General features: G+C 40.5%; 2 protein-coding genes across 2 annotated transcripts; both read left to right on the top strand.

The window, feature by feature from the left end:
• Nucleotides 1-8,766: 8,766 nt before the first annotated feature.
• LOC122110568 (zinc finger CCCH domain-containing protein 11A-like) lies at nt 8,767-12,882 on the top strand. Its single transcript, XM_042683156.1, has one exon. The coding sequence runs from the start codon at nt 8,903-8,905 to the stop codon at nt 11,342-11,344; it is 2,442 nt and encodes an 813-aa protein (XP_042539090.1). The 5' UTR covers nt 8,767-8,902; the 3' UTR covers nt 11,345-12,882.
• On the top strand, nt 9,065-11,344 carry LOC122110631 (zinc finger CCCH domain-containing protein 11A-like). The gene has a single exon (XM_042683212.1). The coding sequence runs from the start codon at nt 9,065-9,067 to the stop codon at nt 11,342-11,344; it is 2,280 nt and encodes a 759-aa protein (XP_042539146.1).
• Nucleotides 12,883-15,906: the final 3,024 nt, after the last annotated feature.

Raw genomic sequence — 15,906 nt, 5'->3', positions numbered from 1 at the left:
AAACGGTCCATACATAATGACATGGGGTGGTGATACACAACTTATAATATTTTTTAAAAGGGATGAATTGGGCCAGGTTATGTTGTTGAGTGCAGCCACCAGGGTCCAAACATGATGTTGAGGATACCCATTTATCCACCACAGCCCTAGATTGTACTTAGTAAGATTAGCTCCAGACCAGTCCATTAATTGAGAATTAGTTCCAGAAATATTGGTAACAAATGGCTGCACATGCCTGCACCTTATTGGATGAGGCTCTCCTGTAGATTCTACTACTTGTGAAGAATTAATGCAACGGGGTATCCTATAAGATGGAGTAGAATTTGCATAAACTAAGTGCCCAGTTGGCAAAGATGTCATCTGTATATTGTACATTTGATTTTTGTCTGGAAATCAAATTTTATGAGTCATGGATTACATAAAAGTACAGCCTGGAATGGAGCTTTTAAAATTGGTGGTAAAGCATAAAGGAGTTCCAATGTTTGAAGCTGAGATATCTCCCATCTTGTTGTGCTGGATGAAAGGATGGGAGGCTGTACTGTATGCTGATCTATTGACATGAATGAGTACTTCAACTCCCTCCCCGGTCACTGGGTGCACAATCGGGGGATCCGGCATGTAAGCCCAATGTGTCAGTGTTTGTGTCATCTGAATGAGCCTCCACAATCCTAACACAGTGTTCAGGCAACCAGCGAGCGTCATTTTCTTCCTGCGAGAAAACACAAACACGTCCTCGACCCCATGTTAAAACCGGATTAGGCCCATGCCAAGCACTTGTTAAAGGATCCTTCCACTAAACTTGAGCAAAACCTCTTTGCTCTCTTTTTTCCCAAAACCGCTGTGCTGTGGATAGGCCATTACAATCTAAGTTTAAAAATTTAGTACAAACAAAGCATAAGAAAGAATATTAACAGGAGAGATGGGGTATAATTCCCCACCTTTCAATTTAAAAATTTGATGTTTGAGCAAACCATTAGCTCGTTCAATAATTCCTTGACCTTGAGGATTGTAGGGAATACCCGTAGTGTGAATAATCTGATAAGATTTACAAAAATTTTGAAAAGCTTGTCCAACATATCCCAGACCATTATCAGTTTTACTATGTTTAGGAAGTCCCATAGTGGCAAAGCAGTGTAGGGAATGGGCAATACAATGTTTGTTAGTCTCCCCGGCAAGAGGAGTAGCCATAATAAAATTAGAGTAGGTATATGGTAACATGGACAAAGGGAAGCCATCCAAAAGATGGAATCAGGCAGGAGTTTAGTCTTTTTCCATGGTGGAGGTGGTCAGGGTAATGATGTAGATTTTCTCCAGGTGACTGTCAGGCTGTAGCAGCAGCAGCAGGGTCTCTCAGTGGCTCCAAGGGACTGTTACACCTCGTGCTGGGCTGTAAATTTCTACACAGACTGGTTAAGGATACAAGTAATACATAGGCTTGGCAGGCTGTGGCCCCACTAGTTTTTAAGACTATTTAGACAATAGCCCAGGACAATTTACCAAGATGATAACTTTTTTAACTAAATAGTTCTTTTAATAAGGCTGATTTTCTAGGCAAATATAGAGGGCTCAGGCCTGTACTACTATTTTCCATGTCTTTTTCTTTTGTCTATTTTGTCACTTTTTTTAGGGAGGTCAGTTTAAAGTGTAAGTAACAAAGAAGGAGCTAGAGAGAAGCAGATATTGAGGGGGTGTTAGCCAGTCTCCTCCAGGCTCTTGCATCAAGATGAATCTGAGAGGAGAAACATTCCAAGAATTCCAAAATACATACACACAAACATTGAGACAAAGCACATTTACAGCATGCACGTTGTAGACTGTCAGACAGAAAGTGCCGGACTACAGACAGGCCCAAATGTCCGCATTAGTGGATAGTTTACCCTGATGGGGAACCGGGGGACGTCTCCCACCGGCCCAGTTGGCTGTCTTATAGAGCATCTGCCAAGACTCTTGCCAACCCCAATACAGAACCTGCAGGCTACACAGATACCAGACAATTACAAAGCAGCAATGTTTTAACTTACAGGCCATTTGCATCATGGTGTCCCTGAATCCTTTTTTCCAAATTTTTTTTTTTAAGTTTTAAAACTAATGTTTTAACCAGGGGTATACTTCCTCAACAAAGTGAAAGAAACATTCTAACTGACTCTGTCTAACTTTCACTCCTTGAGCGTGAAGCATACCCTTGAGATCCTGCACATATAACGTGTGGCTGTTTCCTTGCCCCATAATTTCTTACTCCCGACTATACTATCACCAGCTCTTTTTCTGGACGCGTCCTCTTACCTTAGCGGGGTCCTCTGCCTTGATCCCAGGTTTTCAGTGTCCCTGTTCGGGCGCCACTTGCTGGAGCCTGCCGGCAACGAAAGGGAATCCTGAATTGGGGGCAAGGACGGAAAAATAAAGACATAAGACAAAGGATGGGGTCGGGAGGTCTGCAGTACCATTAATTTTTAACTCTCCTTATTATATGCTATTAGAAGTCAAGAGGTAACCTAAGGGTCACCATAGTGCAGAAAAGCAAGGAAAATTTTAATAAAAACAAGGTGCAGATTGAAACAAGACAAGGTCAACTGATAGAAAGTAAAACAAACTCTACAGACATAGCAAAGCAAACCCGGGCACCTGGTGCTTTTCATGAAAGCCAGTTCCTTGTATGTGCCTTCAAGTGAGCACAAAGGTCAAGATGACCTTGGAGCTTTACTGTCGGCTCCCAACAATTTTTTTATTTAACATACTATGAATTATTTTCTATTTTACAATTCGATTTTAGTATTAAAATTACTTTTAGTATTTTTATATTTAAATTTGAGATTTTATCCACTTTAAATAGTAATTCCACTTTAGAAAAATTTATTTGAACCAGGTTAGTCTGAAGTAACATAGGGAACCCAATCACGTATTTGGGACTTAATTAGTGATTTTGCCCCAAGGCTTTTACCATCCTTATCTGTGTGTCAGGAAAACTTTTTCTGTGTTTCAGGAGATTCAAAGAATTTTTTGTGTGCAATACTGCATTAGTGAATTGTCTTAACTGAATGTAATTTCTTCTTCTCTCCTTTCCCTAGTAAATAGCGGGGGCAAGATAGCCCTGAGTGAAGAGTTTGCACAAGTGTATTCCCTGGCAGATGGGATTCGAATATGGATGGTAAGATTTTCCTTCTCATGTGATTTTTGTATAATTTAGGTTTTCCCACTCTGATGTTAGAATTAAGGTAAGAAACTTTTTCCCCAAGAGTATTATTTTATGATTTTTTTTCCATTCCTGAGGCTTGAACTCAGGGCCTGGGCATTGTCCCTGAACTTCTTTTGCTCAAGGGTAGCACTCTACCAATTTAGCCACAGCACCATTTCCAGCCTTTTCTGTTTATGTGGTACTGAGGAATCGAACCCAGGGCTTTGTGCATGCTAGGCAAGCACTCTACCACTAAGCCACATTCGAAGCACTTACGAATTTTTTTAAAAAAACTAAATTTCAGTTCAGTTCAGAATAGGCTTAAAGTAATTTAGAACCCTTGAAATCATAACTTAGTGAGTGTTAAAAATGTTCAGAGTAAACATTAAAGAGGTTTAAATAAACCCCTTTCATATCTTTCAATAAACCCAAAGTAATACCAAGTGGGCAATTCCTCATACCTAGAAAAAAAGAATTGCCTTAGATACTGGCAGCCATTGATAGTTTCAGTAAGGTAAAAGATCTGTGACATATTTGAAAAATAACTGCAGCATTGGTTGTGACAGTCCAACCTGGAAGAACTAAATGTCTATTGGTGGGGAGAAGAAAAGGAATTGTATCTGGGTGCCGGTGGCTCATGCCTATAATCCAAGCTACTCATGAGGCTGAGATCTGAGGATCTCGGTTCAAAGCCATTCTGAGCAGGAAAGTCTGTGAAACTTTTATTTCCAATAAACCACCAGAAAACTGGAAGTGGCCTGTAGCTCAAGTGGTAGAGCACTTGCCTTGAGCTGAGGAGCTGAGGGACAGCGCTCAGGCCTAGAGTTCAAGCCCCCTGAAAAACAAAAAAAAAAAAAAAAGAAAAGAAAAGGAATTGTATATTAATATGTGATATGAGTAATATTACATTACAACAAAAGTGAAAGAAATAAAGCCACATGTATCTGCAAGGTTATCTTTCAATAGATTTGATAAAAGAAAAAAAGAAAAGTATAAATATGCTTAAGTATGATAATTCTTATATGTTTTAATACGAGCCAAATTTTCATGTTATATATAAATGTGTGATATAATTATACAAATACATAGAAATGCTGAACACTGAAATCAGGAGAATTGTTTTTGATTCTTAGGTATGAAAGTAGTGATAGTCTTCATATTATTTATAACTTTTTTTGCCAGTATGGGACTTGAACTCACATGGTATATATTTGTATGCATCTTTAACCCTGGATAGTAATTGAGAAAAAAATTTAAGCAAATGGGTAGAGAATGGATAACAAAATTGAAAGCAAAAGCCAGGTGGGCACCAGTGGTTCATGTATGTAATCCTAGCTATTCAGGAGGCTGAGATCCAAGGATTGGGGTTCAAAGCCAGTTCTAGACAGACATATTGGGGAGACCTTTGTCTCCATTTAATCAGCAAAAAGCCAGTAGAGGTGTGGCTCAAATGGTAAAGTGCCAGCCTTGAGCAAAACCTTTTGAGAGGCTCAGTACTGACAGAAAAGAAAAAAAAGAAATTGAAAGCAAAAGACTTAATTATAGTAACGAAAAAAGAATAGCTTTTGCAACTGAGATGAAATAATCATAGGGCTTTGTGAAGGATTTGAGTAGTGAATAAGAAGAAGGAATTTAGGATAGATCAACCATTGATGGATTACTTAGTAGGAAGGAAAAGCCATGATCAGGATAGGAAAAGCAATCTTTGATTTATGAATTAGGAAAGAAATTAAGCTTTCGACCTGTTATCTGAGACATCTAGCTAGAGAAGTTGGTGGATAATCTAAGTGACCGATGTGTCAGAGACATGTGAAGACAGAGGGTAACTTTAAATTATTTTTAATAGTTATTTTTATTAAAAGTATGAGTTTACAAACACAGCCTTGGTCTGAGTAGACCATAGTTAGTGTCCAAATTATACTGGATAGTTAGAAACTAAAGTAAACAAAATCTCTTAGGAGAAATTAAAAGGCATCATCATCAGATAGTAGGAGGAGAATCAGCTGGATGAGTTAATTCAGAGGTAGAGTACTCACCATAAAACGTGGTAGAACAAGAATCAAAAAAGTATGCTAACAGAGAAACCAAGTGGTAAGATTTGAAAGAAAAGAGTTTCTAAGAAACTCAGCCACATAGTTTAGGTGAAAACTTTTTGGCTATTGAAAAGCATGCAATAGATAATGCTCTAGTGAGCCTAAAATAGACTGCCAACACACAAGATACTGGCTTTCTGTTTGAGACCTTGGCCTCTCTTGTGCCTTCTGCCTGGCTGTCAGCATTGTGGCCCATGCTGTGATCATTGCCTCAATCTGTTCTCATAGTACCCTCCTCTGCCTGAAGTCTCAGCATCACCTAGCGTTGTCCCCTCATCAGGGTAGAACAGAGTTCAAAATTTAAGAACAAGCTGGTGTCAGTAATCCTGCACTTAGAAAGCTCAGATCTGAGGATCATGATTTGAAACCAGTGCAGGCAAAAAAAAAAAAAAAAGTTGATGAGACTCTTATCTTCAATTAATCACCAAACATCCAGAAGTGGAGCTATGGGTCAAATGAAGAGCACTAGCCTTGAATAAAAAAGCTAAGGGAGGGATGGGAAGGTGGCTCAGTGGTAGAGTGCTTGCCTTGCATGCCTGAGGCCCTGGGTTCAATTCCTCAGCACCACATAAGCAAAAAGAAAACAGCTGGAAGTGGCACTGTGAGCTGAAGAGCTGAGGGACAGCGCCCAGGCCCAGAGTTCAGGCCCCACGACCGGACCCCCCCCTAAAAAAAAGCTAAGGGACAGCATCCAGACCTTAATTTCAAGCCCCAGAACTCCACATACAGACAAAAAAATTAGAACAAGTTTTGAAGCAAACTAGATATATGACTGTAGTAAGGCCTCCATTTTTCTAGACCTCAGCTGCTTTGTCTTTACTGGTAGGATTTAGAGAAAATCTCCTTCAGCACCAGTATTTTAAATTTTGTGATATAATATAGTCATGTATATAAATTCCTTCCACTTGCGGTAGAGGAGGGAGTTTTGTAGACAGGTCTTCAAAAGTAGTTTTGTGGACAGCTTCAAAGGATGAAGAAAACAAGTTTAGCCCACGTCCTAAGCAGCTGGGTAATAGTTACAAAGTCTTCTATAATTTCAACACTGTGTGTTTTTGCAATAGTTTTCTGTGCTGCCCTGCTGCTCTATCAGGACAGCTTAATTATGTGTTTCAAATCTTCTTACTCCCCAGTTAGAGATGAATCAAAAGTTCCTGATGAGCCCTGGGAATGAGGCTGAAGAAAAACTCAGTTCAGAAGCTGTAGAGGTGAACCGAGTGAGCCAATACTAGCCATGGTTACTGGTCCATCAGGTGTTTTGTTTTTGTTTCATCCAGAACTGAGAGAAATTATGCCTGACTTCTTGGTAATTCTTGTTGAGGCTGTGTTGACATAGGAAAAGTGATAAAGAAAGATGCTTAAGGTTGTTTTCAAGGATATATAAAAATGGAGAAAATGCCAAAAAGAACTAATTGTTTACTAACATGCTCCAAGTGGAACATCTTTCTAATTGCTTCTTTTAAGAGGCTTCAGATTCATGTATGCAGCTCAAAGAATTATGAAAGAATTGCTATTAATTTTTTAAAAATATGTTTGAAAATGTATTTTTGTAGACAGCTAGGCTGAAACTTTTACAGGTAAAAAAGTGTAATGCTTGGGCTTTGCATGGAAATCATCAGAACTTGGGAGTGAGGGAAACAAGATTAGTTGTGAGTTGATCATTATTGAGACAGTGGGTATATAGAATAGTCATTTTACAATTCCTCATATATATTTGAAATGTTCACTATAATAAAGCTCTAAAAAAGTATTGGCATGATCTTGATTCATATAATTACAGTTTGATTGTATTATATCAGTAGATGCAGAATTCATGAAGATGAAGTACAAATAGATTATTTTTCTCTCTGAAAGTAATTACTAAGTTTAATTTTTTATTTATCTCTCTATCATTTTATTTTTTTGCACTTAGCAAAAGAATGTATTCAGAAAAGTCTTCTATTACTAAAATTTTTGCCCATGGGCAAAAGTTCAGAAGAAACCTTAGACAAGTTGGTGACTGTCAATGAAACCGATCATCTCCAGCCACTAGACAGGCACCAGAGAACAAGCTCTATGGTAGAGGAGCATTTCCAAGCCTCAGCATCTTCCACAGAAGCAGGCCCCTCAACTGCTGGAGACAACAGTCCTGACTGGGAAGTCCCATCAAAGCTGCCACCAAGTAGTGGGCCTCCCTCTGCAGAAGTGCCCACTGCTGAGGATCCCTCCTCACCTTCCACACCCACCGGCGGCCACCCTTCACCTGAAGGCGACTCCAGCTACTCTCTTTCAGATCCATGGAAGATGCTAGACCACTGCCTACAGTAAAAGAGAAATATCCATTGTTAAGGATGCCATGGAGTTCATTAAAGATCAATCACTCTCACATGAGAGGTGAGCCAGTCGTTTTCTCCCAGTACTTTCTCTTTTCAAATCAGAGATATCCAGTTGAGGCAAAGGCTTGAAGTTCATGTTAACAGTGGACAAGTGATATTTAGGATAGAACCAAATTTGTTTTACAATATTCAAGATAAAAAAGTGGTGAGTTTTCCCTTAAAGAAGTGTTTTTCATTTAAGATTTGTGTATTATACTGCATGTAAAATATATCTCAGTAATGTTGTTTTTTGTTTTTGTTTTCTTAAGGAAGCATTTCCTTTGGTAGCTGCCACTTAAAACATTGTTAGCCCTGGGATAAATTCAGGTTTTGATCTTTTCTGACAGTCCATGGGCCTACCTACCTCCCTGAAAGTTAGTGAGGAATTTCCTAATCTTATGAATTAAAGCTTTATCTCTTGATAGACAAGTAAATATATCAAAGTTTTTCAGAATTAGTTTTTCAAAATGAGTTGTGCCTTCACACAATTTGTGTGCAATTGATTCTTAATGCTGCTAAGTAAAAGTAGTAGATAGTATAATATTCTCCTTTGCATGATGTGTTTAACACCAGCAGCAGTAATTGCTTTTTATTCATAAAGCTTCAGATCTTGGGTGGAGGATAGGTGTTTTTTTTTTTTCCTACCCTAACTCAGCTTCCTGCATATTCTGACTTGAGTTGTCTCCAGTGTTGTAAAAGTTCTTTCCTTAAAGAAAGCCCAAGCCAAGAGCATCCTGGAAGCCCTGAGGGTACTTCAGTACTGTACAGAATCCCTAGGACAGCCTCACTGCTTTTATCCACCACATGTACTTTTCCTGTTGGAGCTTCTGATCTGCCAGAAAGATTCTACCAAGTAAGTACAAAGGACAAATCTGCAAAGAAAATAAGCTGAGGTCATTTTAAAGAAAAAAAACAGATCTTGCAGAATCCCTTGCGCATTGCGTCGCGCTGGCACTTTTCGTGGCGGGGGCCTTAGACCTCAACCTGTAGCCGGGCGCCATCTTTGACGCTGGCAGTCCGGGATTTCTGCTGGCTGTGGCTGGCGTGTGGACGGCGGGCAGCCGCGGCTGAGAAAGAAGAGAGACGTGGCAGCAGGCGGGAATCGGAGATAGTGTCCTCGGTTCGGTAAAGTTTCTGTTCTCTGGGTTATGTTTAAAGACGAATTCTGTGATTGAGTTGTCATTTGGAAGATTAAACCCATTTCAAGAGGACTTTGAGCTGGTCCTTACCATTTGGAAGCAGTGGCTTATTTCAAAAAGCCACTTCTGGTCAAGATTGTTCCCATCATGCCTAACCAAGGAGAAGACTGCTATTTTTTTTTCTATTCGACATGTACCAAAGGTGACAGCTGCCCTTTCCGTCACTGTGAAGCTGCATTAGGAAATGAAACTGTTTGCACATTATGGCAAGAAGGGCGCTGTTTTCGACAGGTGTGCAGGTTTCGCCACATGGAGATTGATAAAAAACGCAGTGAAATTCCTTGTTACTGGGAAAATCAGCCTATGGGATGTCAAAAATTAAACTGCGCTTTCCATCACAACAGAGGACGCTACGTTGAAGGCCTATTCCTACCTCCAAGCAAAACTGTGTTGCCCACTGTGCCAGAGTCACCAGAAGAGGAAGTGAAGGCCAGTCAACTCACAGTTCAGCAGAACAAACTGTCTGTGCAGTCTAACCCCTCTCCTCAGCTGAGGAGCGTTATGAAAGTAGAAAGTTCTGAAAATGTGCCAAGCCCTACACATCCACCAGTGGTAATCAATGCTGCAGATGATGATGAAGATGATGATGATCAGTTTTCTGAGGAGGGCGATGATACCAAAACACCCCCCATGCAGCCAACTCCTGAAGTCCATAATGGATTACGACTGGCTTCTGCCCGGAAACCTGGAGCAAATTTAAAGCAAGGTGAATGTTTGAATTTTGGAATAAAAACTCTTGAGGAAATTAAATCAAAGAAAATGAAGGAAAAATCCAAGAAGCAAGGTGAAGGTTCTTCAGGAGTTTCCAGTCTTTTACTCCAGCCTCAGCCCATTCCAGGTCCTGAAAAAGAGAATGTCCGGACTGTGGTGAGGACAGTAACTATGTCAAGCAAACAAGGAGAAGAACCCTTGGTTAGATTGAGTCTTACAGAGAGACTGGGAAAACGAAAATTTTCAGTGGGTGGGGACAATGATCCCCCATTAAAGCGGAGCCTAGCACAGAGGCTCGGGAAGAAAGTGGAGGTGCCAGACACTAACCCTGACAAAACACAAAAGAAAGTTCAAGTTTCCAAGTCTTTGAAGGAGCGTTTAGGTATGTCAGCTGGTCCAAACAGTGAGGAGACAACAGAGAGAGTTAATAAAGTTGGTGAGATCCATGTCAAAACATTAGAAGAAATTCTTCTTGAAAGAGCCAGTCAAAAACGTGGAGAACTACAAACTAAACTCAAGACAGAGGGACCTTCAAAAGCTGAAGATTCTACTTCAGGAACAAGAAGTTCTTCTGCTGTCCGAATTAAAACTTTCTCTGAGGTCCTAGCTGATAAAAAGCATCGGCAGCAGGAAACCGAGAGACAAAATTGCAAAAAGGACGCAACTTGCATTAAGCTAAAGAGTAACACTGATATAAAAAAGCCAGTGGTTTTACCACAGGTGGTTGTCAGCACAGGGCAACCAGAAGAGCCTGCAGGAAGAGCACGGTCCATGCAGGAAGTGCACATTAAGACACTGGAGGAGATTAAGCTGGAGAAGGCACTGAGGGCACAACAGAGCTCAGAGAGCAGTGCCAGCTCCCCGCCTCCACCGGAGGCCACCCCCACAGCCAGACGGCTTCTGCGAATCACCAAAAGAACAGGTACAAAAGAAGAGAAGAGACTTCAGGAAGGAAGTGAAGTTGCTTCTCAGATGAGTGTTACTGTGGCAGAGGCTAATGAGGCTCTAGATGAGTCCACTGGAGTTGATATCACTAAAGTTCCAGCCAAGAAATGTGAAACCCTGAGAGAGAAGCTCGTGCAGAAGCCGCAGGAGAGGGGGGCCTCACACAAGGAGAAATCTGTCCTCACGCCCCTCCGGGGAGATGTTGCCTCTTGCAATACCCACATGGAGAAACCAGTGCTCACAGCTGCGTTAGGCATTGCCCGGCACTTGACCAAGCGGCTTCCCACAAAGCCATCCCAGAAAGGGGAGGTAGAAACCTCCGGGATTGGGGACTCCATATTGAATGTGAAATGTGCAGCACAGACATTGGAGAAAAGGGGTAAAGCTAAACCCAAAGTAAATGTGAAGCCATCTGTAGTCAAAGTTACTTCACCTCCCAAGCTGGCGCCAAAACGCAAGGCTGCAGAGGTGCACCCTGCCGTCATTGCAGCTGTGAAGCCACTCAGCAGCGTCCTGCAGGAAAGTCCAGCCAAGAAAGCAACCATGGCTGTTGTCCCGCTCCTCTCTGAGGATACAGTAGCCCCCAAGACGGAGCCAGAAAAACCTAAAGACAGTTTTGTGCTGCCTCCAACCCAGTCTTCTTCAGAACCCTCACCCCCAGAAGTATCTGGCCCTTCTTCATCCCAGGTAGCCACGAAAACTTGCCGACTCAGCTCTGCCTCAACAGGAAAGCCCCCACTGTCTGTGGAGGATGATTTTGAGAAACTAATATGGGAGATTTCAGGTGGCAAATTAGAAGCTGAGATTGACCTGGATCCTGGGAAGGACGAAGATGACCTTCTGCTGGAGCTTTCAGAAATGATTGACAGCTGAAGGTGGTAGTGAGAACACTTAAAAAAAAAAAAAGTCACCAAAAACTGGACTTGGTTTTATCTATTACATCATTTACCTGAGATGATTTCTTTAGTCTCAAATTTTTCCCTAATCAGAAGTATACCTCTGAACTGTCTATATGTGTTCTGAATTCCATGGGTCAGATTTTCCAAGTCCCTTGATAAGCATTTTGTTGAGCATCTTTGAGAAGAAGTTCTGCAGTGCCCTTCTCCACAGCGACAGCCTGAAGGCGAGCCAGATGAAAAGGGTGTGAGAACTTGGTGACTCCTTGAGGTGTTCCTTAGCTCTGCCTGTTCCCTTTGTTGTATTTTTCCTTTTTTGTATTGTCTTAACATATTTAATGTTATCTGAGTTTGAAATGAATGAATGAAGATGGCTGCTACCATTGTGGACCAAATTCCATGCTACCACTTAAAAAAAAAAAAGGAAAAGAAAAAACACCGAGTCTGTGTTAAATTGTATGTCTTTTTAAAGGTATTTGGAGATTCATCTAAGCTTTAAAGAGGGCTGAGCAGCTCAAGAACCTGCAATATGGGCATAAGACCTGGTTTGAATGCGTCAGCTGCTCTGAGAGCCTCTGAAGAGCAATAGCTAACTTATTACTGTAATTTTTTTAAAGGCTTTAAAGTGCCTCCAGGGTCCCTGAATCTAATTTTCTACTTCTGAGATTCCCCAGATTCTTGATAAGAGATGGTGAGATGAGTTAGAGCATCTCTTTTTTTAGTATGAGAATTGTCCCTTCAGTACTTGCCTCCTTCTGGCATTGAATCATTACAGGGACAAAAAGTAGTACATGTTTTTATTTTATTTTAAAGTCTCCCAGAAAACTCCTCTTGCCCAGTATTTCTTTGGTGCCCTTTAATACTGGAGGAGAAAAACAATAAGCTCAAGCTGCCAATATTTCTGGCCTATAGCCAGTACACTGAACTGTACTGTAGCAGGGATATTGAGCTCTGGGGGGTGTATTGTATACCTTCCAGTTTCCTTAATTTGGCAATTGAATTCTCTTTTGTTGATACTGGTCTCCATATCACCTCAAGGTTTAGACTTGTGAAGGAACAAGTAAGATGGGGTAGTGGTCTTGAAAGGAGACGTGTTGTACATAACCTGGAGGAGGAAAGAAGGACCTGTCCATTTTGATACTTTGCTTTAGGTGGACAGTTTATTTCTCATGGGGAAATCTGAACCACCGGTCGTGTTGGCTCCTAAGGAACTGCTGTTGTAAGCGGCTCATCGAGAGTTGAACTTCATTGTAGCCTTGTTGGGATTATGGAAAAGGAAGAAAGCCACAGGACTGCTCATTCAGTCTTGGGAAGATCTGGATGATTCTGCACAAGCAAAAATGACTTGAAATATATGTATAGACACATCTCTGCCAGTCCGTCTTCAGTCGACCGAATGCTGTGTGACGGCCCTTCTCCACAGCAGGGGTGGAACGCTCTTGTTTCTCCGCAGAGTTCACAGATGCATTGCAGTTTTGGAATCAGCATATAGATTCCAAGTCCCGTTTGTATATAACCTTATTCTTTGACTTTTGAAAAGTTAATTTTTGTTCCTATATTTAAAGCCCTTGTATCAGTCAATGATTCATGTTCAGCATTATTTGAACCATTTGCCATTACAGAAAGAAAAATACTTAATTTGTGTTTTAATAAAACTGGTGTAGGAAAAAAAAAAAACAGATCTTTTCTAATTAATAATTATCATTTCCATGTGGAAGACAAATGAACATTCATTCTTTCATCCTAAGGAATAAAAGGATCATATCTTTAATAGGTACCATGAACATGTGTATTCAGCTGTGTTTTACCAGGCAGAATGATATTTTAATATTTCTCCTGGGCACATTATTATTTGGCTCCTGGAAAATTTGAGCTAAAATATGATATTCATTTACAATAATGATGTTAATTTAAGTGCTTCTCAAGGTGGTTCTAATCTTCACTCAGTAATTGTTTTTTAGTATCTACTGTGCCAGGCACTGTTCAACATGTTATATATTCAGTAGTGGACAAGACAGATCAAGTCCCTGTTTTTTTTTTTGGGGGGGGGATTTTTGGTCAGTCCTGGGGCTTGAAGTCAGGGCTGAGCACTGTCCCTGAGGTTCTTTTGCTCAAGACTAGCACTCTACCACTTGAGCCACAGTGCTAATTCCAGCTTTGTCTGTTTATGTGGTAGTGAGGAATCAAACCCAGGGCTTCATGCCTCTTAGGCAAGAACTCTACCACTAAGCCATATTCCCAGCCCCCAAGTCCCTATTCTAATTGAGCTTATATTCTCTTGAAGAGTAAAAGAGAACTTTTTTGGGTGGACGGGGGAAAAGGGGATGCTGGTCCTGGAGCTTGAGCTCAGAAGGTGAACACTGCCCCTGAGATTTTTTGCTCAAGGCTAGTGCTCTACCACTTGTACCACAGCTCTACTTCCATTAGTTTGTTATTGTTGGATTATTAATTTTGTGATTAATTGGAGATTCATAGCCTTTCCTGCCTGGTGCCTGGCTCAAGAGAGAGCAGTTTTAAAAGTTAATATTTTAAAATTTAGCAGGGCTTCAGTGGCTTATGCTAGCTGTTCACAAGGTTAGATTTGACTATTGTTGTTCAAAACCAGGATATGCAGAAAAGTCTATGAGATTCTTTTTTTTAATTTTAATTTTTATTTTTTGTGAACATACTGTACAGAGGGGTTACAATTACATGGGCAAGATAATGAGTACATTTCTTATCAAGCATTGCAGCCACCTCCTTTGTTTACCCTTCACATCTCTTCCCAGCCTCCCCTCACCCCCTACTCAATCCCTCCCTACCCCTCCCCCACACCAAAGTTGTAAAGTTTGTTTTCGACATGACAACTTGTACTTCTCATAGTTGCCACGGATCCACCTGTATCCTTAAACGACTTGTTTTCCCCATCTCCTCCACAAATTATACCGACATCAAATTTAGTGAAAGCAGGAGTTATACTGTGGGGGAGGGACATACAAAGCTACAAAGAAATAATCTTATAAATGCGTTAGAAACAAATGCATGAAAGAAAAAAAACATTTAAATACATATCTAAGGGTTCATTTTCCTAACATCACATTATCTGACCTTTTCTGCTTGACTCAAACATATACTAGATATTGCAAATAAGGGAAACCATGGGACCAATGTTTCTTTAGGCTTGGCTTACTTCACTTAATATAATGGCTATAATCAAGAACTCTAACAACAACAGATGCTGGAGGGGATGTGGACAGAAGGGAACCTTACTTCATTGTTGGTGGGAGTGTAAACTTGTTCAACCACTATGGAAAGCAGTATGGAGGTTCCTGAAAAGACTTCACATAGAGCTCCCCTATGACCCAGCAATCCCACTTTTGGGCATTTACCCAAATGTTTACAAATAAGACCACACTAAAGCTACCAGCACAACTATGTTTATTGTGAGATTCTTATCTCCAGTCAACAATCAAAACACTGAAAGTGGAGATATGCCTCAAGTAGTATACCAGCCTTGAACATAAAAGCCAAGTGAGAGTGTGTAACCCTGAGTTCAAAACCAAGTACTAGGACAAAAAAATAAAATAAAATAAATGAAGAAATATCAGGTAAAGTAAAATGGAAGATGAAAAATCAGATAGTAATACTGTCATGTGGCTGGTGATTTAATGTAGTTTGAGCTTAGCCAAGAAGATAGTACATAAACCAGCAAATGAATGAGTAGATGAGATGACAAAGGCAGCACCAAAGGTAGAAGAAATGATGCAGAGCTCTAGGTTGGAGAACTAGCCTGAAGAGCTGAAAGAAAGCTTGTATAACTGAGTGAAAGAGGATATGGTATAAGAGGTCACTCTTGGGGCTTGAACTCTGGGCCTGGGTGCTGTTTCTGAGCTCTTCAGCTCAAGGCAAGTACTCTACCACTTGAGCCATGGCACCACTTCTGGTTTTCTGGTGTTTAATTGGAGATAAGAGTCTCACAGACTTTCCTGCCTGGGCTGGCTGTGAACTGAGATCCTCAGACCTCATCCTCCTGAGTAGCTAAGATTATAAGTGTGAGCCATAAGTGTTCAGCCTGTTAGAGATTTCTGGAGCCCAGAAGTAACACATTACTATTTGTGAGAGATATCCCTGGCTGTGTGTGCCAGAGATGGAAGTAGAAAAAGCAGTGAAATACTGTAGTGCAGGCAACTGATGGTAATTATTTGGATCAGGGAGTAGTCCTGAAGATGTAGAGAAAAATAACTAACATTCAGGATATATTTTGGTGGCAAAAGAGTCAAGACTGATTGACCAAAAGTGTTGACACTGTAAAGATGCACTATTTATATAAATTGACATGTTGAATTAAAACCCCCTATGTATAACTATTTAAAGATAATTTTTAAATTATTAAATAAAACCAAATTTATTGACAGACATTGAATAAAATATAGGAATCATGGAATAAGAAAAGAAACTCCTAAGATTGGGGCTGAAGCACCTAGGTAGACCATGATATATTTTACTAAGGAAAAGAAAGGGTATGGAAGAAACAGATTAGGACAAACATTGTTTTACTTA

This window comes from Dipodomys spectabilis, unplaced genomic scaffold (assembly GCF_019054845.1).
Source record: "Dipodomys spectabilis isolate Male_0828 unplaced genomic scaffold, ASM1905484v1 ptg000080l, whole genome shotgun sequence".
NCBI lineage: Eukaryota > Metazoa > Chordata > Mammalia > Rodentia > Heteromyidae > Dipodomys > Dipodomys spectabilis.
This window is presented reverse-complemented; position numbering and strand designations above follow the sequence as displayed.

Coding starts and splice junctions, on each gene's coding strand:
- LOC122110568 (XM_042683156.1), top strand. CDS start 8,903: ATGCCTAACCAAGGAGAAGACTGCTATTTTTTTTTCTATTCGACATGT.
- LOC122110631 (XM_042683212.1), top strand. CDS start 9,065: ATGGAGATTGATAAAAAACGCAGTGAAATTCCTTGTTACTGGGAAAAT.